The sequence below is a fragment of the Ostrea edulis genome, chromosome 5, assembly GCF_947568905.1.
Source record: "Ostrea edulis chromosome 5, xbOstEdul1.1, whole genome shotgun sequence".
Lineage (NCBI taxonomy): Eukaryota > Metazoa > Mollusca > Bivalvia > Ostreida > Ostreidae > Ostrea > Ostrea edulis.
The window spans coordinates 7,837,822-7,865,343 of NC_079168.1; the positions used below are offsets into that span (position 1 = coordinate 7,837,822).

At 35.5% G+C, this 27,522-nt stretch overlaps 1 protein-coding gene across 3 annotated transcripts; it reads left to right on the plus strand.

The window, feature by feature from the left end:
- The first annotated feature begins 171 nt into the window (after positions 1-171).
- LOC125649999 (protein GOLM2-like) lies at positions 172-27,522 on the plus strand. Of its 3 annotated transcripts, none has more exons than XM_048877925.2 (8): positions 172-641; positions 3,908-3,962; positions 4,668-4,725; positions 4,844-4,969; positions 8,609-8,937; positions 12,648-13,015; positions 17,274-17,327; positions 21,947-27,522. In XM_048877925.2, exons 1-8 carry the CDS (start codon positions 309-311, stop codon positions 22,013-22,015), a joined length of 1,392 nt encoding a protein of 463 aa, XP_048733882.1. In that variant the 5' UTR covers positions 172-308; the 3' UTR covers positions 22,016-27,522. The 3 variants fall into 3 exon arrangements, with proteins under 3 accessions (XP_048733882.1, XP_056023131.1, XP_048733883.1); XM_056167156.1 differs by lacking the exon at positions 21,947-27,522 and adding an exon at positions 14,086-14,098 and having other exon boundaries at positions 17,274-17,314; XM_048877926.2 differs by lacking the exon at positions 21,947-27,522 and having other exon boundaries at positions 17,274-17,339.

Consider the following 27,522-nt stretch of genomic DNA (forward strand, 5'->3'; position numbering starts at 1 on the left):
TTTGACTTTCGACTGAGACATTTTTTAATACGTTATCACGATTAACACCAAAGTTTTCAGAGTTTAAAGCGAGCAACCGAAAATTTAATGACGGCTTGTTTGAGCCCTTGGAACCCTCCTCCTACCCTCTAAAGGGTGTTGTCACGAATTATTCTATGTACAAGTTAACACACTCTCTGAAATCCGGGTACGCACGGCTTATTTGAGGTGGCCGACTTCCGCAACACATTACACGTCGCAACAAGAAAAACATTTACTTATCAAGTAGTGCAGAGCTCGTTTGGTACTGACGTCTGATTTTACTTAATATGGCTGCCAATGGTCGAGGGAACATGAGGCCTCAATCGAGATCTCCCCCATTCTTAATCACGGGGCTCGTGGTAGCGCTCGTTATCCTCGGAGCAAACTACTGGAACCTCTCGTCCAGCAATGCCTCGCTGTCGGCGGAGGTAGCGGACCTACAGGACCAGATACGGGTCGTGTCATCCAACAAAATTAACATTCAGAGGAAAAACGATAATGCTATGCTCCGAGTTAGAGATATAGAAATGGAACTGAATAAGAAAAAGCTCGAGTTGAAAACTTCGATAAAAGAGCTCGGCGAAATTGGCAGTGCAAAGGAATCCTGTACTTCAAAGCTAGTGAGTATATCGTAAAGCTGATAACCTAGTGAGTATATCATGAAACTGAAAGCACCGTATTCATGTGCCTTCCCATGTAAAATTGATGTTACTTTTAAAACATAATTAGCTAATACTTAAGACCTGACCTCAACATCACTAGACCTTACCTCATTTATATTTCATGTATTTCTACTTTATATCAGTTCCATAAATGACATACCCTGTATTGAACAATTAACAAAAATCATTCTGTCATCAGAATGATGAGAATGCATGTATTTTTAGAGAAAATATAATACGAGATGATTTTCAGTATAAAGCAGGTATATTCATATGAAAATGACTTGTGCTGTATTCAATCTGATTGTTGCACATATTGGTCATTGTTGGTTTTCCTTTTTTCCTTTGTTTAACAATAGTCTTTAGTTATCCAGGATTGCACAAACTAGCAGTCTAGCATACAGCTAGTCTTCAATGCGATCTTGCTTTAAAACATGCTCTGTTTTTTTTTTTATCTCCCCTTTTGCTTTCACCAAAGAAACCAAACTCTGGTCCAAAGTCGAATAGTGACATCATCAGTGTAAACAAATCAAAATCGGAAATTGGTAGCAAATGGTATACTGTATAGATATATTAGTAAATACATGTTTATTAATTTCATTATATTTGATCGGAAAGGAAGCTAGTAATAAATCCAAATTTATTCTCATAGATTTGTTTACTAAAAAAATGCCACACAACAGTATGCACTATGCAATTGTCGTAAAAAAAAAAAAAAAAGTTGCATAGTGCATTAAAGAGCACGACAGGCAGACTATGTGAAATTTGTTGACATTTCTGGTAAAAAAAATTGTCAGTGTGGTAAAATTTTGTATAATTCCAGGCCCCAAGACCATAAACTGAGAATAGACTTGAGTGAAAGTTTTGATTACTTAATATATCTTATGATTCATATAGCAGAGATGTTTAAAAAAGTGCAGGATTATAAAAAAAAAAATCATTTGCAAACATGTACTTTAAATTTTATATATTTATGAAAATTATTTCAAAAGTTAGCTGGATTTAAAATTTTAGACTGAAGTATATTCTCAGTTTATGGTTTGGGAGCCAGATCAAATGTCCGGTATTGTTTTTTTTTATGCTGGTATTATACTACTTCCTTTTTTCAAAATAAACATGCACTAAAAATTACTCTTGGTCTGGTAAATCTAGACCGAATGTCATGTAAAATTAAAATTCATTCTTGTAGTCTGGACAGGAAGAATAACTTTTGGGTAGACCATTGAGACATTGAAAACGGAAGCTAGACATGATAAGTACTGTAGATTGAAAAGTTGCGATAAACATTAACGGTATTATAGAAATTTCAATTAATCAGGGTTGGACGGTTAAAACTGCCCCTGGTTTTAACTGTCCCAGTCAATACTCCCCAAGTGGTCAATAATGGTCATTTGTGATTAAACTGTCCATTTTCCTATTTTTGTACATTTCTTGCAAAGATAAAGATAAATTAAGTCTTTTCATTATATGGATCAATTGTTGATTAATATTTTTCATTAGATAATCAAACGTAATTTCATAAGTTTAATATATTTGGTTTGCTGAAACTAACTGAAATATCTTCAGTACCTACCAGAGGGTCACAGTTCTATAGCATAGCTTGACGATTGGAGACAGACCTCTTAATACATTTACCTGGGCAGATTAAGAATAAAAGGTAGCTGGACATTACCTGAGCACAGGAAGCAGAGTTGACAGGTGTTAATAAGCATAGGCTGGGACCAAAGATGACCAGTGTGCCTGTTATTATGAAAACATCACCAACCCCCCAACCCCCCAACCCCCCCCCCCCCCCCCCCCCCCCCCACCCCGCAAATGTTTATTCAACAGTTAAATGAAGATTAATGAAACAATACTAATAGTTCTTGTTAAACTAAGGAATTTGAACAGAAACTTTTACATCATCCCCAATTCAACAGTCATTTGTACATTATTTATTTAATATTATGACTTATAAGTATATTATAAACTGATAGTGCATGTTATGAACTTAACAGTATTTACCATAATGGTCACTTAAACATTTAAAATAAATAACACAGACTATAATGACCAAATAATTTTCAATCGACCAGTATTAACCACTATTGACCGGTTTTAACCAGTATTGACCACTGCCCCGGTCAATACTCATATTGACCACTTTTTTGCCAACCCTGCAATTAATTAACATGTGATGTGACACAAAATAAACTTGACCAGACCAAGTCATTTTACTAGTCGGAGGTCAGACATGCTTTAGTGTTGAGTCCTGCCTGGACTTAACATTTTTCTGTCAGCAGTATTTTCATGACTTACACAGTTTCCTGCCTCTCTGTCACTGATTTCTTATGTAGATTTTTTTTAACAATGATGACATATGGAGCTAGCTTATTGTGTTTTGTGTCTCACTTTCAATCAATGTGATGATTTAATAGCCATGTGATGTCGTATGGTAGCCCCTATGAACAATTCCTTGAAGTCATTTATTGAGATTTTAGATCAATATCACAAGTTCAGTGTAAAGCATTTTCCAAATCGAACAAAGTACATGATGTAACTCCTACGCTGACAGTCAGTCACTAAGAAAAGCCACTTTAATGCTGTTGGATGGACAATGCACTGCTGAACTATTGCTGTGAAGCTTGCTCCTGGTTTGTATAGGAGTCTTGAAGTGTTACTACTTTTTTATGCCCCCATAGTCAGAGATATGGGGCATATAGTTTTTAGTATGTAACTCTGTCTGCTAATGTCCACAAAAACTTTTAACCTTAGCCATAACTTTTGAATGGTTATGCATGGGTTTTCATATTGTGTATTCCTTGTGACAAGACCTTTCTTTTGATACCAACATTTTTGATCTCATGACCTTGGAGTTTGACCTACTTTTAAAAAAACCTTTTATCAGATCATTTCATCAGTTTGGCTTTCTTACCTTACTTATCTTTCTTATTTCACATAGTGTATTCCTTGTGGCAATTAGACCTTTCTATTCATATTGAACATTTTTCATGACCTTGACCTAGGAGTTTAACATGCTTTTGAAAATTTTTAATCTTGGTCATAACTTTTAAATGGTTACTAGTGATAGGGCTTTCATATTTCACATGTGTATTCCTTGTGACAAAGCCTTGCAGAAACAGAACGACTTGAGTATCTTGGCACTTTAAATATTTTTTGACAGAAACAAAATGACTTGAGTGTCTCGGCACAGTAAATAACATGTTGATGACATCTATTTATAGAAACAAAGTGAAGATAACATAAATGGCATACAACAAGAGCTGGCCACATACAAAGGTAAACGTCTGCATTTTTCATTTGTAGCTCGTAAGGTTCATTTGTAGCTCGTAAGATTCATTTGTAGCTCATAAAGTTCATTTGTAGCTCATAAATTTCACTTTTAGCTCATAAAGTTCATTTGTAGCTCGTAATGTTCATTTGTAGCTCATAAAGTTCACTTGTAGCTCATAAAGTTCATTTGTAGCTCAAAAGGTTCATTTGTAGCTCACGAGGTTCATTTGTAGCCTTTGACATTTGTTTGTTGAGGTTCATTTGTAGCTCACGAGGTTCATTTGTAGCCTTTGACATTTGTTTGTTGAGGTTCATTTGTAGCCTTTGACATTTGTTTGTTGAGGTTCATTTGTAGCCTTTGATATTTGTTTGTTGAGGTTCATTTGTAACCTGTGGTGTTCTCGTGTAGCCACCAATGTAGGAGTTAATCTTATAGACCTTTAATTATAGGCAAGTGTGTTTTATTTAAATACAAACATTTACCTATTGAAACACAAACTGCTGGTTTAATTGGATACAATATACATACACATTATTATATTTTGTAATTGGATAATACCTGAATTTAACGAAAGTATCCACACAATGATATTAAGTTAATTGTGATTGACCACATCTACTTATAATCGTCAATGATCGAGAAAACATCTGCAGATATGCATCATTATTGTAAGGATTGTTAAACGATATATAATTTTTTTTGTTATACAGAGAAAGTGCAGAAATTTGAATCTTCTAAACCAACAGAGAAACAACAAAATTGTGATGCGTGAGTAGCTTGGGAGGGGCGGGGCTATGTTGTGTACTGCAGGCTTGGATTTGAAGATTTAATATGCCACATTTTGAATCAGTCTCTAGTTTGAATAATATGTTGGGATTTTTTTCAGAGTTTGCACAGAAAAAAGGAGAGAGCTATTCTCCTTGATGGAAAAACTAGGCTACTACCAGGTCCTGCAAGGTCTGAGTCAAAACGGAGTAGATATTTTTGAGTTCAAGGACAAAATTAGTGGAAGGTAATGTCATAGCAGCCAATACTGTCCAAGTCTCAGACTTCCTCATTCATTCAGTGATATATACGAACAATACTGTCCAAATGTCAGACTTCCTCATTCATTCAATGATACATGTATATACTAACAATACTGACCAATTGTCAGACTTCATTCATTCAGTGATATAAACAAACATTACTACCAAATGTCACTTCCTCATTCATTCAGTGATGCATACAAACATTACTACCAAATGTCACTTCCTCATTCGTTCAGTGATGCATACAAACAAACATTACTACCAAATGCCACTTCCTAATTCATTCAGTGATGCATACAAACAAACATTACTACCAAATGTCACTTCCTCATTCGTTCAGTGATGCATACAAACAAACATTACTACCAAATGTCACTTCCTCATTCGTTCAGTGATGCATACAAACAAACATTACTACCAAATGTCACTTCCTCATTCGTTCAGTGATGCATACAAACAAACATTGCTACCAGATGTCACTTCCTCATTCATTCAGTGATATAAACAAACATTACTACCAATGTCACTTCCTCATTCATTCAGTGATAACAAAAAAAAAAAAGACTTGTACCAGTTTTTAGGGATTGCTTAAAGTTTTACATACTAGTATTGGGATAATTTTGCACTTGTACATGCTTTAAATCATACTATGTTATAACAGCAAGCACAGCAAGTTTCAATGGTAATACATGTATAACAGAGAGTTAGTCAAAGTAAGCCATCAAAGTTGACGTACTATGACAAAAGTTTTTTTTTGTCCTATCCTGGATGCTGCCATCTTGATCAGTTCAAAGAAAGTGTTCACAGGGTGTGACCTTTATGTACTCTGTTAAAACCTTCAATGACTATTTTGATTGATTGATTGTATATTGTTTAATGTTCCTCTCAAGAATCTTTCACTCATATGGAAACGGCACAATTGCCGGTGAAGGGCTGCAAAATTTATGCCAATGCTCGGCGCTTACAGCCTTTGAGCAGGGAGGGATCTCTGTCTTGTCACACCTGCTGTGACAGGGGACCTTAGTTTTTGCAGTCTCATCCGAAGGACTGCCCCATTTAGTCACCATTTATGACAAGCAAGGCCCTGAAGGGGTACTGAGGACCTATTCTAACCCAGATCCCCACGGGACAACTATATTGACACTGAATTATTTTATTTAACTTTAAAGTTAGAATTGAAATATTTGATTTACCACAAAGAACAAAAAACACTAATTATTTGTGAATATTTTGAGATAGATATTATTTGACACTCAGTACATTTTATTGTTGTTGATAATTGTTTGATAGGAGAAAAAAAACACGGTGAAGCTAAATAAGACATCACATTGCACTGTTACTTCAACTCCTTTAAATGTATTTCCTGATTAAATGTCTAAAGTCGTGTTGCAAGAAGATAAGATATGTTGACAGCTGCCTGTACATGTCTGGATAAGTTGATTTGACATAATGTATATTATACGACATGTTTAAGGTGTGCTATTTGACATGATGTATATTTTGTGATGTGTTTAAGGTGTGCTCTTTGACATGATTTATATTATACGATATGTTTAAAGGACACATCTTGTGTTTTCAAAGTATACAGAATTATATGCATTTTGTCTTCCTTCTGCTTTTAGAAATTAATTGTAATAGTTCGTTCGCTGAAGTATTGCGATGATTAGCCACAATACGAACTTAAATCTAAGCCCCGATTTCAAAACGCCTAGTTAATTAGATAGGTAGTCACATGATACAGTGACGTCATATGCGACCTTCGTCGATCAACTTGTTGTAAAAGTAGTGTTAGATATTTTTGAAAACTCTGGTTTTAGGGGCCTAATTTATTTACCATGGATAACATTTATTTCGATGTTGACAAATTTCCCGAGTTTATATCTTTTAGCCACCAATGCACACAAATAGCGACCCAAATGTAGCGAGGAAAGCGAGTATAAAATCTGCATTTCCAAGTAAATAATGTTTACATGAGATCGCTGTCTAAACACTATTTGATAATGCCATTTCTTTAAACAACTGTAATTAGCATTGTTGCTTTTCTAAATTAAACAGTGCAATTATTATTAGATTTATTTTTGGATAAGTTAGATAGGCCTAGATTATGATACGATTATGCATCATTGACAACTAGGCCTACTGTTACGGGTGCATTTCAAAATAGATAAATAAATAAATAAAAATGATCAAATTTATGGTGAAAATCACAATACTTTTAAATTATTCTATTCAAGCAATTTGATTAATCATTATTTTTTTAATCTACATGTTGTTACTTAGGAAGTGGGAGCGTGGTAGCATTAGGCCTAATTATAATTCAATTCAAAGTTGGAAAATATCATATTTTATTATAATTTATACTTGAAAGTTCAATTATCTTTTATCTTTAAATTTCTTTTCTAAACCTACCAGTTGGTAAAAACTTCAATCACAAGTTCTGACTATACATATGTTGTTATAAGGTGAAGGTCAGTTGGTGCGAGTGTGTATTGAATTTGAGAGCAGAACGGAAAGCATATGCCATAGCTCTATATGTAACAGTGCATAGCTTCGATAGAACCATTTTCTCGCAGTTTGTCTACGTCTTTGTCCAAGTGCTTGTTTGAAAAGGTACAGGGACAAATTCTACTGGTTTTTTATGGCAAAGTCGTTGTGCCGACAAAAAATTTTCACGTCCTGTCCCTCATACCTTCCTTCGAAAATTGGAAAAAAAAACCTGTCCAAATCCTCTGTACTGACAGCAAGTACACCCTTAAACGGCACAAAATACCCTAACGCAGTGTTATTTACAAGCCGTTAATGTGATAATTGGTTTTTTTTTGTCAATTAAATCTACTCTGTTTATGAAATGGCTAACAACTGTTCACAAATCTTCTCGCTCGAGGTCTCATATGACGTCACAGATAATGGCACGTAAAATGTCGATGAAAATATGCATATCGCAAGATTTGAATTTCATTGCTATCAAACTCGAAAACTACGCAGACTGTTTCATTTAAAACATATGTAAAGTAGTTTTAGGCATGAAATGAATTAATTTTGCTGAAAAAATTAAAAGTTCAGAAACATGCGATGTGTCCTTTAAGGTGTGCTCTTTGACATGATTTATATAATACGACATGTTTAAGGTGTGCTTTTTGACATGATGTATATTATACGATGTGTTTAAGGTGTGCTCTTTGACATGATTTATATAATATGACATGTTTAAGGTGTGCTCTTTGACATGATATTATACGACATGTTTAAGGTGTACTATTTGACATGATGTGTATTATACGATGTGTTTAAGGTGTGCTCTTTGACATGATATATATTATACGATGTGTTTAAGGTGTACTATTTGACATGGTGTATATAATACGACATGTTTAAGGTGTGCTCTTTGACATGATGTATATGCTACGATTTGTTTAAGGTGTACTATTTGACATGACATATATTACATGACATGTTTAAGGTGTGCTTCCGACATGACATACATTACATGACATGTTTAAGGTGTGCTTCCGACATGACATATATTACACGACATGGTTAAGGTGTAGTGTGTGACATGACGTATGGAATGAGACAGTCCAAGTTTTATAGTGATGCTCAATCATGGATGTTCATTGCAGACAAGGCAATCAAAAGTCAGAGGGTGAAACTCCTAAGGATGGGTCACTCCAGGGGTCCTCTCAAGATAAGTCGCCACTGATCAAAGGATCACGGCCTACTACCAGTCAACCGGGTCAAAACAAAACTACCACCAAGAAACCGGGAAAACCGGCAACTGGTTCTATACTAGATGTAAAGATCCGAGGTGGTAGCAAGGAATATGTTGAGTCAGCTGAGAAGGGTAAGGTCACCAAGAGTCCAGAGAGTGGATCAAAGTCCAATGCAACTCGGAGTTCACTGGGATCAGTTGGAAGTAAAGGAGGAAACCAGAATGCAACAGCTTCAAAAGGTAGAAATCACACTGTAGAAAATACTGTATAGCAGATGTTATCCAAACCACACTGCAGAAAATACTGTATAGCAGATGTTATCCAAACCACACTGCAGAAAATACTGTATAGCGGATTTTATCCAAAATCACACTACAGAAAATATTGTATACCAAATTTGATCAAAAACCATACAGTAACTGCAGAAAATTTTGTACAGTGGATAAAATCTGCAGAGTGATAGTTTTGACTTGTAGCTGATTAGTATCAAAGACAAGCTGCCAAATCTTTATTAACTAAATTTGCATGCAAATGTGACTGCAGTCATGATACACACGACAACACTACACAGCAGTTCTTATGTCAAACGTTATGTTATCTGTTTCTGATTACAGCAAAAGTTTTATAGATAAGTAATTAACACAGCACTGGTTATCAGTTTTTTATGATTTGTAACTGCATGACTGCCAAAATTATTTGATATATGAGGATGAAAAATCACCCAAATTTACACCTGCATATAAAATGATGTACAGTTACAGTGTTACATAATTATGATGGGGTTTACATCCACAGTGTATCGGTGCATCGCGATTCATACCATTCGATGCACCGATTACAAATTCCGGATTTCGGTTCGGTTCGGTTTAGATTTTATATACACCAAAACAACAAATATGGCATCCGAGTGATGTGCAGAACATGTAGATTTTTATGCAACAGAGATTTAAATCACTACTGTGTTGAGAGTTAGCATTTTCACCACTCAGATACCAACAGAATATGGTTCGTAAGCAGTGCTCCCACTGGACCAGAATTCCCTTTCGCCACTTTTTCGGGGAGTGGCACAGCACAAATAATCACATTCTTTACAATTATTTCCATCATATTATATATTATTTTATTCATTACACTTATTTTAGCATTTTGAATCAGTTACATTACTTAATCATATCCAGCTACCATACCTAAACATTTCTTTCTGAAATAATAAGAAGTTGATTTGTTTGATAAATTCTATTATGGAAATCAAAATTCAGACAATAAATCATATAGATATAAACTTCATGATGCTACACCCCTCAGTGAAAACATTGTGTACATTGGCCGAAATGCAGATGTCACAAAACATCAAGCCCAATTTAGAGTTGTATCTCAACCATTCCCTATTAAATTTCCGTTTTTGTATGGAAGATTTTGCAATTTGGACAGAATCAGATGTTTGAGGAGGTGGTGTTGACTGTAAAGCCAAACATAGATATTTTTTTAATTTTAGACTGACTAGGGTCAGAAGCTACAAGTTTAGTGTCAAAATAGAATGGGGTGCATATTATTATGAGATTAGCATTTTTATACTGTTGCACACCGAACTTCAAAGAAAATTATTTATTAAAATTGCTATGTCCATATCAATGGTGACCGACCGCATTGTTTATGAAATATTCGAACTAAAATCAAACACATCAAAATCAAAATCTTGTAATCAACGAGTTTGGCCGCAAAAACAAACAATTGATGTATTCAGATATACATTATACACAATAATATGGCCAATTTAATTACCGGTCGGTTCTCTGGTTAAGAATTGACATTAATGTGGAGATGATAACACGATAATGAATAAGACTTTAAATGTTAAACAATTGACCACAGCAGGGTAAACAGCTGTCCGATGTACTTTATTACATAATCACCGACTTTTTTGCAGCCATAAATTACCTGAGGCTGTGACCAGCTCTGTGTGCACTGGAGCGACGCGAGATTTCTGGTCGCACGCGTTGACTGAATAAACAGATTTTGACTGCATAAACAGGCGATAATGTGTCACTGACAAAGGATTAAAAATACAATTTATTGCAAAAAGGATTTTCGCGACTTTCAATTTTTTTCGTCATTTTTGAAAAAAATTCGCCATTGGCGAAAATGGCGAACCCCAGCTCGAGCACTGTTCGTAAGATCATTGCAGTTTATTTTTACATGACAAATAGCATTTCTGTCAGTGGTGGAGTGAAATCAACATCATAGGTAATGTCACAGATTTGACAGTTAATATGAGAGAAGTAAATCAATAAAGGAGAGATTTTCAAAGACTCTCAATTGATAGAATTGTTGAATTTTTACATATCAATGAAAACAGTATCATATATATTTTAGATTCACTATAGATTTGTTTAATAATCCAACTTATGCAGCATATTAATATAACAAATCTTAATAGACTGTCAGTGTTTTCTTTTTTCTTTCGAAGTTATAAAATGCCATTATAAATAGATATTATGTTTACAAATGATGACATATAGTTATATAACTTGAATAAAATCAAATCAAATATGCTACTCATTAAAAATGTTAATTTTTGTGGTGTCATTAGATAAATTGGACCTAACATGAACTGAATCGAAAATAACTGAACTGTGCTGTTCTGAATCGAAACCGAACCGAATCGAGCTAACCATGAATCGTCCCAGCCCTAGTATGGGGCTGTTTGGAGTCTTTGCTGTCCATAATCCATGTTCTCACTTCTGGGTTGTCTCCCTTTGTCCTTAAGCACCTACCTGCAATAAATATTCAAAATTTCACAAGATTCTGGTTTGCAAAAACCATACCGTACAGGAGTTCCCAACAAGACATGGCCCGTTCCCAGTGTGTTGATGAGAGCAATGTTTGAATTATTATACCCCCCGCAACAAGTTGTGGGGGGTATATTGGAATTGGGTTGTCCGTCTGTCTGTCCGTCCGTCTGTAGACGCAATGGTTTCCGGGCTCTAAAGCATTATCCTTTCCACTTACCGTCACCATATCATATATATGGACTACCCATGGGATGAAGATGTTCCCTATCGATTTTAGGGTCAAAAGGTCAAAGGTCACGTGCATTGGACATCGAAGTAGCAATATGGTTCGGTTTGTCATGCCATTTGTTTTTTACACTCAGAAAAGAGGTAGTTTATACCTATTACCAACACCATTTGGGAGATTGTGGTAAGCCTGGGGTATTCTTACTGAGCATTGCTCACAGTACCTCTTGTTTAACTTGCTACCAAAATGTGATGAATAGATTACCGTTTTCAAAATATGCTCATATACATGTGTCAGATTGAAGATAGTTATAATATTTATAAATATGTGTGTGTGTGTGTTATGATAATATTGAATGGAAACAATTATACATACACAATTGTAAGAAAAATTGTCCCTGTTTTCAATTTTAAATGTAAAAATTGAGGTTGAAAATGGCTGTTTTAATTGCTTCATGAAAAATATCCAGGAAATGACACACCCCTAAATCTGCTGGTTTGGATCCAGAATTGTAAATGACACCCCCCCCCCCCTAAATCTGCTGGTTTGGATCCAGAAATATCCGGGAAATGACATATCCCCCCTAAATCTGCTGGTTTGGATCCAGAAATATCCAGGAAATGACACACACACCCCTAAATCTTCTGGTTTGGATCCAGAATTGTATTACATGAATGAAATGTTGTCCAACCGAGAAGAAAAAATTATTCAGCACCCAGTGGCATAAGAATATGGCCTGGATTTCTCAAAATAAACTTAAGTTGAAATTTGGGCTTGAGTTCAAGATTTTACACAAATTTTGACTGCTAAAATAAAAGAAATCTTAAACTTAAGTTTGATATTTTTTGGAGAAATCCAAGCCAGTGGTAGTTTATATGGAACTTAAGTGTGCAATAATGGAGTATAGCCTAAATATTCTTCTGTTTTACAGGTGTGACTAAACCCCCAGGAGGACAGCCTGATCCCAACACAGGTCTGATTATGTTTAGAACAAACAACTCACAGAATTTTAACATTAAGAATGCAGTAGTTGGTGAGGGGATTAAACAGGTTCTGCCTTCTGCGAAAGTTAGATTAATGAACGTTGGAAACAATGTAGTTGAAATGAAGAATAATGAGAAGCCTGTAGATGAAGTGAAAAAATTAGAGAAAACCAAGCAGGCTGAGAAGTTGAGACAGAATAACAATGATATTGAGGGAGAAGAGGAATACATTGATGACAATGCCAATGACAAAAAACCTAAACAGCAAAACCTGCTAGAAAAAACGAACAAACATGGCGCAGGGCAGCGAAACCAGGTATAGTGAAGTTATATAAAAGTAATCCATACTAAAAACCGAACAAACCTGGCGCAGGGCAGCAAAACCAGGTATAGTGAAGTTATATAAAAGTAATCCATACTAAAAACCGAACAAACCTGGCGCAGGGCAGCGAAACTAGGTATAGTGAAGTTATATAAAAGTAATCCTTACTACACCCACATGTATACAGTCTGGTCAGAGTTTATTTAGGGGCTCTGTTGACAGCTTGTTTTTCCACTGACCGTATGGAAATGGTACCAACATACACATTCTGTTGAGGAAAATAGCATCAAAATAGAACAATTGGGAATTTTCTTTCATTTCAACAAATTGCATTTGTTTTGAAATTAACACTGAATAAACCATATTTTAAAGAATAAAGAAGTATTTATGGTTTACAATTTTACAACACAACCACCACTTTATTGCCCTCTACTTTCTATTTAAGAGGAAGTGAAGAAATTAGTTAATTTGTACAATGTTTCATGCAAAGTGAATTATGAGTTGAGAAGTACTAAGGAATAGCAGTTTGTTACTGGGCATTTTTTTTCAAAGAAATTTTTTTTGTATTTGGCATTGGGAATGGTGTACCAATTATATAGGGGAAAATCCCACTGATAGATAATTAGAATTTATAACAGATATATTCAAATTTTTCAAAACTTTAAGATGAGAAGTCTGTGTCAAGGAACTAAGTGTAACAATGGAGCCTTTGGTCCTCAAATTGAATAATCTGGGGTTTTTTTTTAATGTGAATATAGTTATTACCACATTGGAATAGTCAGAAACTGAAAGTATTGGAATATGACATCACAAAATTTATGATTATTTAATTAGCGCTTTGAAAATCGTCTAAAATATAAATTTCTGGGACAATTTCATAAGATACCATGGTTGCCATACATGAACCAAAACTATTTTCATGATTAATTCACATAATATTGCATGCTGGGTGGATTTACAGTCAAATTAGTTGTGTTATAAAATGTTGCATGTGTAATTTGTAGTAACATTGATAAATTGCTACTGATGAGGATTTCCTGTAAGAGTGTTCTCCCTTTTTGCAGCATCTCGCACAAGGTAGTAAAGTTTAGCATCTCACCCAGTCATATTTGTGTTCTAGCTCACCTCGACGTTTTACAGAGTAATCTTGTTATCACAAGTCAATTACTTAATAATTTTTTGGCAAAGGATTAATTTCTGATATGGCAATAGTTTTTGTTAATGTCAATTTTTCGCAATTTCTTTTTAGCATTTCACAAACATTTGCTCCATTATTACATGTAGATCTTAATAGCCCCAGCACACATTGAATGTTTCTTGGGTACATGTACCAATAGTAATGCTAAAAAACATGTCCTGTTGGTAATTGTTAGTACTCAAATGGTTAATAATAGGACTTGTCTAGTGTTTAAATATTGCTTGAAATCAAAACATGAATCTCAAATTTATTTTGTTAAAGCAATTGTTTTGGATCAAATCAGGGTGTGTTCACTTTCCTACTGGAACTTCAGTATAACAGTCATTATTTTTGTAGCATATATTGATAACATCGACGTTGAATCTTTTCTCCATCTATTTCCGCAATGCTTAAAGTGCAGTTCATAATGTCTATGTTCCTGCATGGTCATGCTTTCTCCTCCATACCATGCAGTGCATGAAGGGGAGGTGTTTGTAATGTGGAGCACAAACAAATTACATTTGAAAAATCTGTAGATATTGATGCTGTACTGTAATTAAAATAACATAAATATTGATAGTGCACTATATCAATATGGACTTGCAAGTAAAAGTATCTGCAAGTACATATTTTCCATATTCTTGGGTAAATGCAAACATTTTTTGTCACTTGGTTAAGCTTTAGGATAAAGTTTAGACTTGAAGAATTGTGAATCACATGTTGTCTGTTTGGATGACCTTGTATGTTTGGATGGCCTTATATGGATGGGTGACCTTGTGTTGATGGGATGACCTTGTGTGGATGGGATGACCTTTGTATGGATGAGATGACCTTTGTATGGATGAGATGACCTTGTATGGATGGGATGACCTTGTGTGGATGGCATGACCTTTGTATGGATGAGATGACCTTGTGTGGATGGGATGACATTGTATCTTACCTTGACCTACTGTTTTCCATGCCTATGAGTAAACTCATTGTTACCTAATGGTATAAATTGGAGAGTTTTTTCTGCTGAGATAAATGACACTGGTCGAGGTGAGCTACTATCTGATGACACTCTGTGGAGAGGTTCATTTTAATATGTCACAAATCAACATAAACCTAACCCACACTTATCTGCTGACCCTAATTTACTATGTCTTTATTTCACTATGGCTCTTCCACTTCACTCTGGCTCTTCCACTTCACTCCAGTTTTTCCACTTCACTCCAGCTCTTCTACTTCTCTTCAGTTTTTCCACATCACTCCAGCTCTTCCACTTCTCTCCAGTTTTTCCACTTCACTCTGGCTCTTCCACTTTTCTCCAGAGGACACTAGATTGGATCACAGGCTTTCAAGTGACATTTTGCAAAAAATAAGGGCCATTTTTAGGGCAAAATTATCAAAAAAATAAGAACCTTTTTAAGGATTTTTTTAGACAAAAATAAGGGTTAAATTTACAAATCAATAGGAAAGAAAAAATGTTTTACTCACCATTTGCAAGAGCAATAATACAAAAACTAATTACCCACTCAGAAGATCATACCAGTGGTCATCAACAGCCATATTCGGCATTCAGCACAAACCATGATATAATTCAGGTGGACTCCCATGGCTCACAATCAATGCTGAATATAGCTGATAGCCATCAAGATGTCTTCTGAGATGTATATTTAATCAACATATTCATTTTCTGAAAGTATACTAAGACTAAATTTAATAAATTCCAACATTTACTTTATGTCAAATTTATTTAAACTTTCAAAATTTAAAAATGTAGGAATTTCAACAAAAAACTAGGGCTTTTTTAGGATTCTAAAGCTCAAAGAAGGAAAATAAGGGCTGTTGTAGAAAAATAAGGAAAATAAGGGCCCACTTGAAAGCCTTGGATCAGTACATAAGTACATACCAAAATGTTGCATGTAAAGAAAAGCACCACATATAGCCAATGTGTTGATATGATTTTACAGTCCTTAAAACGTTCAGCTTTCCCATTTTTCCATTCTCCATTCACAGATTTGCGTTTGTTCACCATTCATTCAGTATTTTGTCAGTGTATAGTCATTCGGAACTCCAAAGTAAAAGGACTGATCTTTAAAATGCGAACACATTTTGACATTTGGTGCTATAAGTTTTGAATAATCATTGTTAAAGATGCTAAACAACTTCTTCAATTGTTAATTATTTTCTTATCATAATAAATAAATGTACAGTATATATCTTGTAAGAAACATGCATACAAAACTATGCAATGTGCAGGTAACAGTACATACATGTAGAGAATAATGAGATGTATCATATTTTGTGTATGCATCTTTATTTATTAACTACTTCTGGTTAGTGGTCACAATAAAGCTATATAGCGTTTAATGTAGTCTGGTGATGTCACAATAAAGCTATATAGCGTTTAATGTAGTCTGGTGATGTCACAATAAAGCTATATAGCGTTTAATGGAGTCTCGTGATGTCACAATAAAGCTATATAGCGTTTAATGGAGTCTCGTGATGTCACAATAAAACTTCATAGCGTGGAGTCTCGTGATGTCACAATAAAACTATATAGCGTGGAGTCTCGTGATGTCACAATAAAACTATATAGCGTGGAGTCTCGTGATGTCACAATAAAACTATATAGCGTGGAGTCTCGTGATGTCACAATAAAACTATATAGCATGGAGTCTCGTGATGTCACAATAAAACTATATAGCGTGGAGTCTCGTGATGTCACAATAAAACTATATAGCGTGGAGTCTCGTGATGTCGATTTCTACAACTTTTATTCCTTGTTTCAGTATACACATCTTTCACTCTTACCTGGTTATGAAATAAGTACAGTACAAGGAAAACATCCAAGACTATCCGAATAAATCGTTGATTGTGTGCTCACCTTTCACTTTGTGCTCGCGTTTGTACTGTGTGTGTTTAATGTGTTCACCGTCCACACATTGTTCACTCACCGTTCCGTTTGCATTTGTTCACTGTTTGCTAACCGTTTAAGTGGAAAGTAAAATGTTTCAGGGACTGTAAAAAAAAATACCTGATAAGTTTGAAGATTTGAGTGGCTTTTATTACGTGTTTGTCTGATTTTTACAGGATCCCGCCGCTGACTACGAAGATGAAGATGATGACCCAGCGAAGGATGCAGAGGTAAAACATTGACCACTCCTACAGTCAGTAAGCTAATCATCAAAGATTGACCACTCCTACAGTCAGTAAACTAATCATCAGACATTGACCACTCCTACAGTCAGTAAGCTAATCATCAGACATTGACCACTCCTACAGTCAGTAAGCTAATCATCAGACATTGACCACTCCTACATTGACCACTCCTACAGTCAGAAAGCTAATCATCAGACATTGACCACTCCTACATTGACCACTCTTACAGTCAGTAAGCTAATCATCAGACATTGACCACTCCTACAGTCAGAAAGCTAATCATCAGACATTGACCACTCCTACAGTCAGTAAGCTAATCATCAGACATTGACCACTCCTACATTGACCACTCCTACAGTCAGAAAGCTAATCATCAGACATTGACCACTCCTACAGTCAGTAAGCTAATCATCAGACATTGACCACTCCTACAGTCAGTAAGCTAATCATCAGACATTGACCACTCCTACAGTCAGTAAGCTAATCATCAGACATTGACCACTCCTACAGTCAGAAAGCTAATCATCAGACATTGACCACTCCTACATTGACCACTCCTACAGTCAGAAAGCTAATCATCAGACATTGACCACTCCTACATTGACCACTCCTACAGTCAGTAAGCTAATCATCAGACATTGACCACTCCTACATTGACCACTCCTACAGTCAGTAAGCTAATCATCAGACATTGACCACTCCTACAGTCAGTAAGCTAATCATCAGACATTGACCACTCCTACATTGACCACTCTTACAGTCAGTAAGCTAATCATCAGACATTGACCACTCCTACAGTCAGTAAGCTAATCATCAGACATTGACCACTCCTACATTGACCACTCCTACAGTCCGTAAGCTAATCATCAGACATTGACCACTCCTACATTGACCACTCCTACAGTCAGAAAGCTAATCATCAGACATTGACCACTCCTACAGTCAGTAAGCTAATCATCAGACATTGACCACTCCTACATTGACCACTCTTACAGTCAGTAAGCTAATCATCAGACATTGACCACTCCTACAGTCAGTAAGCTAATCATCAGACATTGACCACTCCTACAGTCAGTAAGCTAATCATCAGACATTGACCACTCCTACAGTCAGTAAGCTAATCATCAGACATTGACCACTCCTACAGTCAGAAAGCTAATCATCAGACATTGACCACTCCTACATTGACCACTCCTACAGTCAGTAAGCTAATCATCAGACATTGACCACTCCTACATTGACCACTCTTACAGTCAGTAAGCTAATCATCAGACATTGACCACTCCTACAGTCAGTAAGCTAATCATCAGACATTGACCACTCCTACATTGACCACTCCTACAGTCCGTAAGCTAATCATCAGACATTGACCACTCCTACATTGACCACTCTTACAGTCAGTAAGCTAATCATCAGACATTGACCACTCCTACAGTCAGAAAGCTAATCATCAGACATTGACCACTCCTACAGTCAGTAAGCTAATCATCAGACATTGACCACTCCTACAGTCAGAAAGCTAATCATCAGACATTGACCACTCCTACATTGACCACTCCTACAGTCAGTAAGCTAATCATCAGACATTGACCACTCCTACAGTCAGTAAGCTAATCATCAGACATTGACCACTCCTACATTGACCACTCCTACAGTCAGTAAACTAATCATCAAACATTGACCACTCCTACAATGAAAGCAGGACAAGATTTTGTTAGGATGATGTATTACAAACATTGACCACTCCTACAATGAAAGCAGGACAAGGTTTTGTTAAGATGACGTATTACAAACATTGACCACTCCTACAATGAAAGCAGGACAAGGTTTTGTTAAGATGACGTATTACAAACATTGACCACTCCTACAATGAAAGCTGGACGAGGTTTTGTTAGGATGACGTATTACAAACATTGACCACTCCTACAATGAAAGCAGGACGAGGTTTTGTTAGGATGACGTATTACAAACCTACAAACATTTGTTTTTGGAGGGGGATTGGACGTGAATCAGGAGCTAATTCTTGGCTTGGTACAGAATTTACTTTAGACCATATGGTGTGCTATACTCGTCAAAGAATGTCAGTTGGACGTTGGGATTGTCGTTCACACAGCAGTTTGTTGTTAGTCACATTTAGACAGTGGTATTGTCGTTTACACAACAGTGCGTTGAACAGTTTGTTGTTAGTCACATTTAGAAAGTGGTATTGCCGTTCACACAGCAGTTTGTTGTTAGTCACATTTAGACAGTGGTATTGTTGTTTACACAACAGTGTGTTGAACAGTTTGTTGTTGGTCACATTTAGACAGTGGTATTGTCGTTCACACAGCAGTTTGTTGTTAGTCACATTTAGACAGTGGGATTGTCGTTCACACAGCAGTTTGTTAGTCACATTTAGACAGTGGTATTGTCGTTCACACAGCAGTTTGTTGTTAGTCACATTTAGACAGTGGGATTGTCGTTCACACAGCAGTTTGTTGTTGGTCACATTTAGACAGTGTTATTGTCGTTCACACAGCAGTTTGTTGTTAGTCACATTTAGACAGTGTTATTGTCGTTCACACAGCAGTTTGTTGTTAGTCACATTTAGACAGTGGGATTGTCATTCACACAGCAGTTTGTTGTTAGTCACATTTAGACAGTGGGATTGTCGTTCACACAGCAGTTTGTTGTTGGTCACATTTAGACAGTGGTATTGTCGTTCACACAGCAGTTTGTTGTTAGTCACATTTAGACAGTGGGATTGTCATTCACACAGCAGTTTGTTGTTAGTCACATTTAGACAGTGAGATTGTCGTTCACACAGCAGTTTGTTGTTGGTCACATTTAGACAGTGAGATTGTCGTTCACACAGCAGTTTGTTGTTAGTCACATTTAGACAGTGGTATTGTCGTTCACACAGCAGTTTGTTGTTAGTCACATTTAGACAGTGAGATTGTCGTTCACACAGCAGTTTGTTGTTGGTCACATTTAGACAGTGAGATTGTCGTTCACACAGCAGTTTGTTGTTGGTCACATTTAGAGAGTGGGATTGTCGTTCACACAGGAGTTTGTTGTTGGTCACATTTAGACAGTGAGATTGTCGTTCACACAGCAGTTTGTTGTTGGTCACATTTAGACAGTGGGATTGTCGTTCACACAGCAGTTTGTTGTTAGTTACATTTGCTCTGGGTTTTGTATCAGCAGTGTGATTGATTGTGTATTGTTTAATGTCCTGCCTGAGAATTTTTCACTCATTGAGACGTGACGTTCTGCAAAATTTAGGCCTATGCTCGGCGCTTAAGGGTTTTAAGCAGGGAGGGATCTTTATCGTGCCACACCTGCTACGACATGGGGCCTCAGTTTTTGTGTTCTCATCCAAAGGACTGCCCCATTTAGTCGCCTCTTATGACAAGCAAGGGAAATGGGATTTAGTGTCATATATAAGATAGGAGGTGGAGGTAATCTGATGATGGAAAGGTAATTTGAGGAGGTGGAACTTAACCAAGACAAAAGGTTACAGTCCCTGATCATGATTATTAATTGTGGAGAGAATTTGCTGTTTCTGAATGCCCATTGGTTTTATCTTTAACATCCATTGGTTTGCTGTTTCATTAATAATGGCCATTAATAACTGTAGTACCACTGTTTAAGGAGATAAAACTGACACCACAGAGCTGTAATCTAATCATTGTTAATTATATAAATCAGGGATGGCAATCACTGTTAATTATTTAAATCAGGGATGGCAATCACTGTTAATTATTTAAATCAGGGATGGCAATCACTGTTAATTATTTAAATCAGGGATGGCAATCACTGTTAATCATTTAAATCAGAGATGGCAATCACTGTTAATCATTTATATCAGGGATGGCAATCACTGTTAATCATTTAAATCAGGGATGTCAATCACTGTTAATCATTTAAATTAGGGATGGCAATCACTGTTAATCATTTACATCAGGGATGGCAATCACTGTTAATCATTTAAATCAGGGATGGCAATCACTGTTAATCATTTAAATCAGGGATGACAATCACTGTTAATCATTTAAATCAGGGATGACAATCACTGTTAAATCAGGGATGGCAATCACTGTTAATCATTTAAATCAGGATTGGCAATCACTGTTAATCATTTAAATCAGGAATGACAATCATTTTGTTCAAATTTTGCAAGATTGTTAAAATCACAAAATGTAGTTCACCATATAATAATACCATATTTATATAGCACCCTTTTCATACACTATGTACGCTCAAAAGTGCTTACCATATACCACCGCAAGCTTGAATCTTCGAATTTTACAGGAGTAATGGGACGTTTGTGCTTCAACTTTTTTTGTGGTGGGGGACATATGGCTATACGTAGCAATTTTGTTTTAATAGTGAAGTTGAACATTATCGATGTATTCAGATTAATATTGATGAAAATGAATTTTTTATTGATTTATTATATTGTGTTCGCAATTCTAAAATTGAATCAGAATTGTTCAAATGTATAGACTATGTTAATTTTGCAGTTTTATCTGTCATCGATGAGTTTTTATATTTACAAACATTCTTACGACCAGTAATGTCGAAGCTACGGTTGGATTAGTGGAGATGTTTTATCTTTGCAGGGGGAGGAGGATAATAAGGGTGTGAATAGTATTGATGCATTGAAGAGGAGACTGGATAATAAAATGTAAGGGGGGACAATTCACATACTGAGGGGAAAATAGGACCGCCTTCATCTATTACTCAGGTCATTGACGGCACTCGGAATTCCTTTTTGTGATTTTACTGTGTATTTATTTTTTTATACTTGGTGTTGTATGTCATTAAGTTTTTATCATTACATGATGAAAATGGAAATCAATCTTAATAATTGACAAGTTTAGTCCGTGTATAGACGTATATGTACTTCATTTACTTTATGAGGGTATGGTGAAAACAAACATTTGGACATTTACCACTGTGAATAATGGCTGGTGCAGTGTGTTTGTCAATTTCAGTATCTACACAGGTGACTCAAGATGGCTCACACTTAGATTTTTTTTTAAGATTTTGATTTCCTGAAGTGACATCACAGTCCCATTTTTTTCTCTCCATGTAACTAAGCAAATTTACTCATTACCTCTCATACTAAAATTTGGGTGCCATTAAACATACATGTATGTTTTAGTGTTTTCACTTTCGATATCTGAAAGTGTTGGTGGCGTACACATAATGTATAAAAAAAATTCTGTTTGCACTTTACCTGGGTGGGTGTTTACATAGGCAACACAACACCATCAGATCTATTTTGGGAAGATAATTCTTTTATTGGTCAGTTTTAATCCTAAATCTGTGCTTCATTGGGGGGGAGGGGGTGTAGATGATTGTTTATATTGATGACAACTGAATTGTTGTATGAAGCCATTTAATATTTAAAGGTTTGTGTTGACTTACAAGGAGTCTGTAGTTTTAAAAAAATAATTCTGAGACATGCTAATAAAAAAATTATCCCAGGATGTTGTGAATATACTAAAGAAAGGTCAGGCCTTAATATTGAATTCAACCTTTGATCTCTTGTGACCTCTTGAATTTTTATCAAGGTCCCTTGGTTATCTTGAGTCACCTGCATTTTGGTTTTTTGATGGCGAATTATTTCACCGATGGCAGTGAGAAAAATGTCGGAATTTATAAGTTAGCACATCCAGAGGGTTTTGTCCGGGTTTCTTTTCAAGACAGAAAGTGATGACCAGAAATTTTATTATGTGTTTAAACTTGAATTGTGCTTATCTGTACGTTTTCATTTGAAATATGTGTTGCTTGCAGAGCAAGAAATTTGAAACTATGAGAGGTTGAACCTTTCTAGCATGCATGTTCTGTAAGTGAAGTTTGTTTAATATCCTAGACATTGAACACTAACGCTGGGGCACCTGTTCCTTGATACACCCTAGATTGGTTTCTTTGCTGTAAATGAAAGCTTCTCATTGTGAAGTTTTTCAGTTGATATTATCACAGATTATACTTAGTTTGGAGTAGAGTTTGAATGTGTACATGGTGTATATATGTGTATGAGAGGCAATTTTTATGTACAGTACCAACCAGACCCAACCTGACAAAAAGCAGTCCCAGAGCAGTCCTTGGGACTGCTTTCTGGGACTGCTTAGCAGTCCCAGTAAAAAAACTGAAAAGCAGTCGCAGCGGTCCCAGCAGGCGGGGTTAAAATAACTAGTGGGAGGAGCTAAGCTGACAGTGAGATTAACAATAAACATTGTCGATAATCACTGGAGCGCGTTAATACAGTAGTCGAAATCAAAGATAAATGACTTACAATGTAACTAAAGAGAAAAACAATACATTATACATGAAAACAGCACATATTCAAAATACTTGTTTGACACTTTTTCATGAATTTATAACAAAATGATCGTTTATGAATACGAGTGAAAAAAGATACATGCAGAGTTTATCAGTCTAATAACCACAATTTCACAACGTAAAACCAATTGACGTCCATGTTCTATCAGGTAATTTTGTTGTTGTTATTCATTATTTATTTTTTAAATATTTCATACATGTGTAGTGTATCTTGGGTTCTGAAAATTATGTAGCCTAATTATATTTATTTCTTGACTGGGTTATTGAAATAAATATGTTTAAAGTCGCCTAAATGATTTATTCACTTATCGTCTTATTAAACAAGCAAAAACTGCTTTCCACCTACGTGTACACGTATTTTTAATTTGTAAATGATTGGTAAGATATGGGTTACTTATTGCTAGCATTGTCTCGCCGAATGTAGGGAGATATTCTTGTTATTCTCTTTCCATCCATTATTTTCTCAAGTTCTCTAGTGAAAGTGCGTCAGTAAGCGGTGATAAAACTACTGAAATGATTTGTGTATATTCTGAATACACAGTGGGTGGGGCTTTCTTGTCAATCATAACATTACGTGATTCATTCACACTTAGCTGAACAAAGCAGTCCCTGGGACCACTGGGAGTGCTTTCCCACTTTTTGAAAGAGCAGTCCCTGAGACTGCTTTCTGGGACTGCTTGGGTGTCAGGATGGGTCTGGTTGGTACTGTATGTTATTAAGAAACAAGGTATCATTTTATTAAGCATCTACAAAATATAGATAGTTATGTGATCAAATCACATTCCAGCTGTATCTATATCATACAGATGTGTGCATCATGATGCTTCATGTCATATTTACAGTTTTGACCAATATGGAACAATATTTTGTCGTGTAGAGGCTCAGTTTTTAGTCCGAGACACAGAAGTGCGTCTTTTCTTTCAAGAATGTTATGGTTCATGCTATGACATCACAGTTGAATTGCATAGCAGTGACCTTGACCCTAGAATGTATCCATACTGTATAGATATATATTATTGTGGGAAATCCTAATGAATACAAATATTAACAAAGACCTGAAAATGTTGGTTTTGATTTTGTTTTATGGGTTAAGAATATACCTGGTAGACTAAGTGAATTATATTCATGTTAATTATAATCATTTTACTTGAGGTTTTGATGACTCTTTAGTTGATACAACTTCTTCACATATTTTTTTTTGATTTTCCATTTTGATTGTTGGTTTTCTTAGTCTCAGATAACATTATTTAGTCCCACAATTCCTTTTTGTGTTCATTGCCTGTTAGATTGTATGGGTACTTATTTTAGATTAACGGTAGATCAATCGCTAGAAGTGGTAAACCAGTTTATGTACAGTGAAAACTGCTTAATCTGACACCTATGTATATTACAGTGAAAACTGCCTATTCCGATGCCTGTGTAATCCGTTTCACTGGTCATTCATTCTCAACTTCGTTTTTTCATTTTTAGACTGTCTATTCTGACCAAAAAAAGTCATCTCTGTGCATGTCGGATTAGACAGGTTTCGCTGTATTTAATTGGGATATTTACATGTAGAGGTATTGCCTTTTTGTGGTGTATTATCGCTTTGTGTTTTAAGTATTATCACCTTGTTCATGATATTTATCATGTATTTTTTCCTATGTTCAGGTTCTCATTTTGAATGAGCCACATGCTCAATGTAATTCCTGTTAGCAATGATCAAACATATCATGTATGAATTTGTACATTCCCATTTTCATTGGATCTCAAACTTAGAAAATCCTGACTACAGATTTCTGTTTTGATGTACATGTTCCACTTTGAGCATAATACACAGCTGTCATAGTCCTCATAATTATCCTATGTGTTGTTACTTATTTCAAGTACTATAATCAAATGTTTCTTTTATCTGTATATGCAAACCTTTTATTAAGAACGTATATGCCAAGTGTTATATATTGAGTCACATTTATATTCTGTGATTTATAAGACAACTTCCCAGCGAGATGGACCAAGTAGCTCCGTGTTTCGGAGGTGTCCACAGAGCATGAAATTGCATGCCTTAATCTCCCTTGTACATTACTATTGTTACTTTTGTTTTGACTGGTTCGCTGCAAATCCTTTTTTTGTGTGATATGTATATAAAGGTAAATCGGTGATACTGACTAAGATTTTAAAAAAGTCTTCACTTGAATCAGAATAACTGTAGAGATTATAAGATGATGTGTTTTTTACTATTGAGAGTACACACGGAAACTGATATCGAGGGCTTCAAAATGTGCGTGTTGTTACATTATGTACAGGTAGTTCATCTCTTTTAACCATCATGAATTGGTTTGTGATATCTTTATATGCATTTGTTGTTGCTGTCACTGTTTTGTGAAATAATGTAGATAAATTGAGATTTATAGAGGGGTGGACATGTGGGGAGGAACGATTGGGTTTTGTGAAATAATGTGGATAGATTAAGATTTACAGAGGGTCAGACTTGTGGGGAGGAATGATTGGGTTTTGGTGTTTATTCACTGTGTCAGTTTGATTTCATTAAGGGCATGCGTGTACAATTTCTTTTTATATTGACCTGTGTTGGTGATTTGTTCATCAGACCACAATTTTTCTAAGAAATCATTTACTAATACATATTTCTACTAATAGGGCACAGGCACTCGACGTTTTGAAATATATCGATATAATAAAAACTTGGGTTCCTGTAAACAAACTATAAACTCAGGAACTGGTAATTTTGTTTGTAATAATGATATTCAAGGTCTACCATACCACCCCCTAATGTGTTTTTTGTTATAGACCCCTATTAGACAAAATTACCGGTTCCTAGTTATAAATAGTTTGGGGACTGGAAGACAATTTTTTTAAAAGCTATATATTCTAAAATGGCGACATCTTGCGTTAGAAGGTTAACTACACTGACATTTTCCCGATTTTGAATAAGATTATATAATTTGTTCATGATTCAAATACCCAATAGATATTGATAGTTGAGAGGTACGAGTCCGAGAATCTTGATGTTGTGAGTTCGAATGCAGTTGGGAATTTCTGTTTCGCCTTTTTTATATTTTCATTGGAGAATCAGCGAGATAGTTTTCTTGATGAAGCACACTCTTGTGTGTTTTATGTTGGTTGTAGCATTTACAATATCAGTTACATGTCCGACACTGGAGTACTGCTATAAAAATACTTTTGTTTTCTAGTGTATCAGGCCCTGTAAAAACAACAGTCTTCTGTTGATTCACGCTAATGTACAACCAGTAAAAATAAAACACCTTAAATTTGGCTTTAGAATGGCTGAGGCATTGTCTTACCCTTAATAATTTATATATGTTCAGAGAGCTATAGTTTGAGTTTCCTTTAGTCTGGCATTGGAATGGGTGAGGTACTGTTTTATCATGAGTGACTGTGTGTATCTCAAAATAAAAATTTTAAAAACTACAGTTAGGCTGGTGTTCTGGAAAAATTATCTCCCTTGAAAGTTCGAAAGAGGGCTTCAATAATTGTTCTGCAACGACTCGACAACCACGACTTTCAAACGACTTTCTAAACAGTCCATACAGAACCCTTTTATACTATCTGACTTATCAATATGCACACTGGGTGTATACATGTTTACAAGGATATACGTGTACATGCATTATTACCATAGATTTGATATACAGTGTATCTAGCTATGAACAAATAGCAGTTAAAATTAAAGCCTTCTCTCAGCACTCTAAATCTATACTTTACCGGTAAATTAAAAAATATACATGATTGTTACCACCTGGGATTTTTACTTTGAGGTTTAATTGTGTAGTATATTTTGCCACAATTTATTGGTATACACTGAAAATAAAATATTTTTTACTGGGAA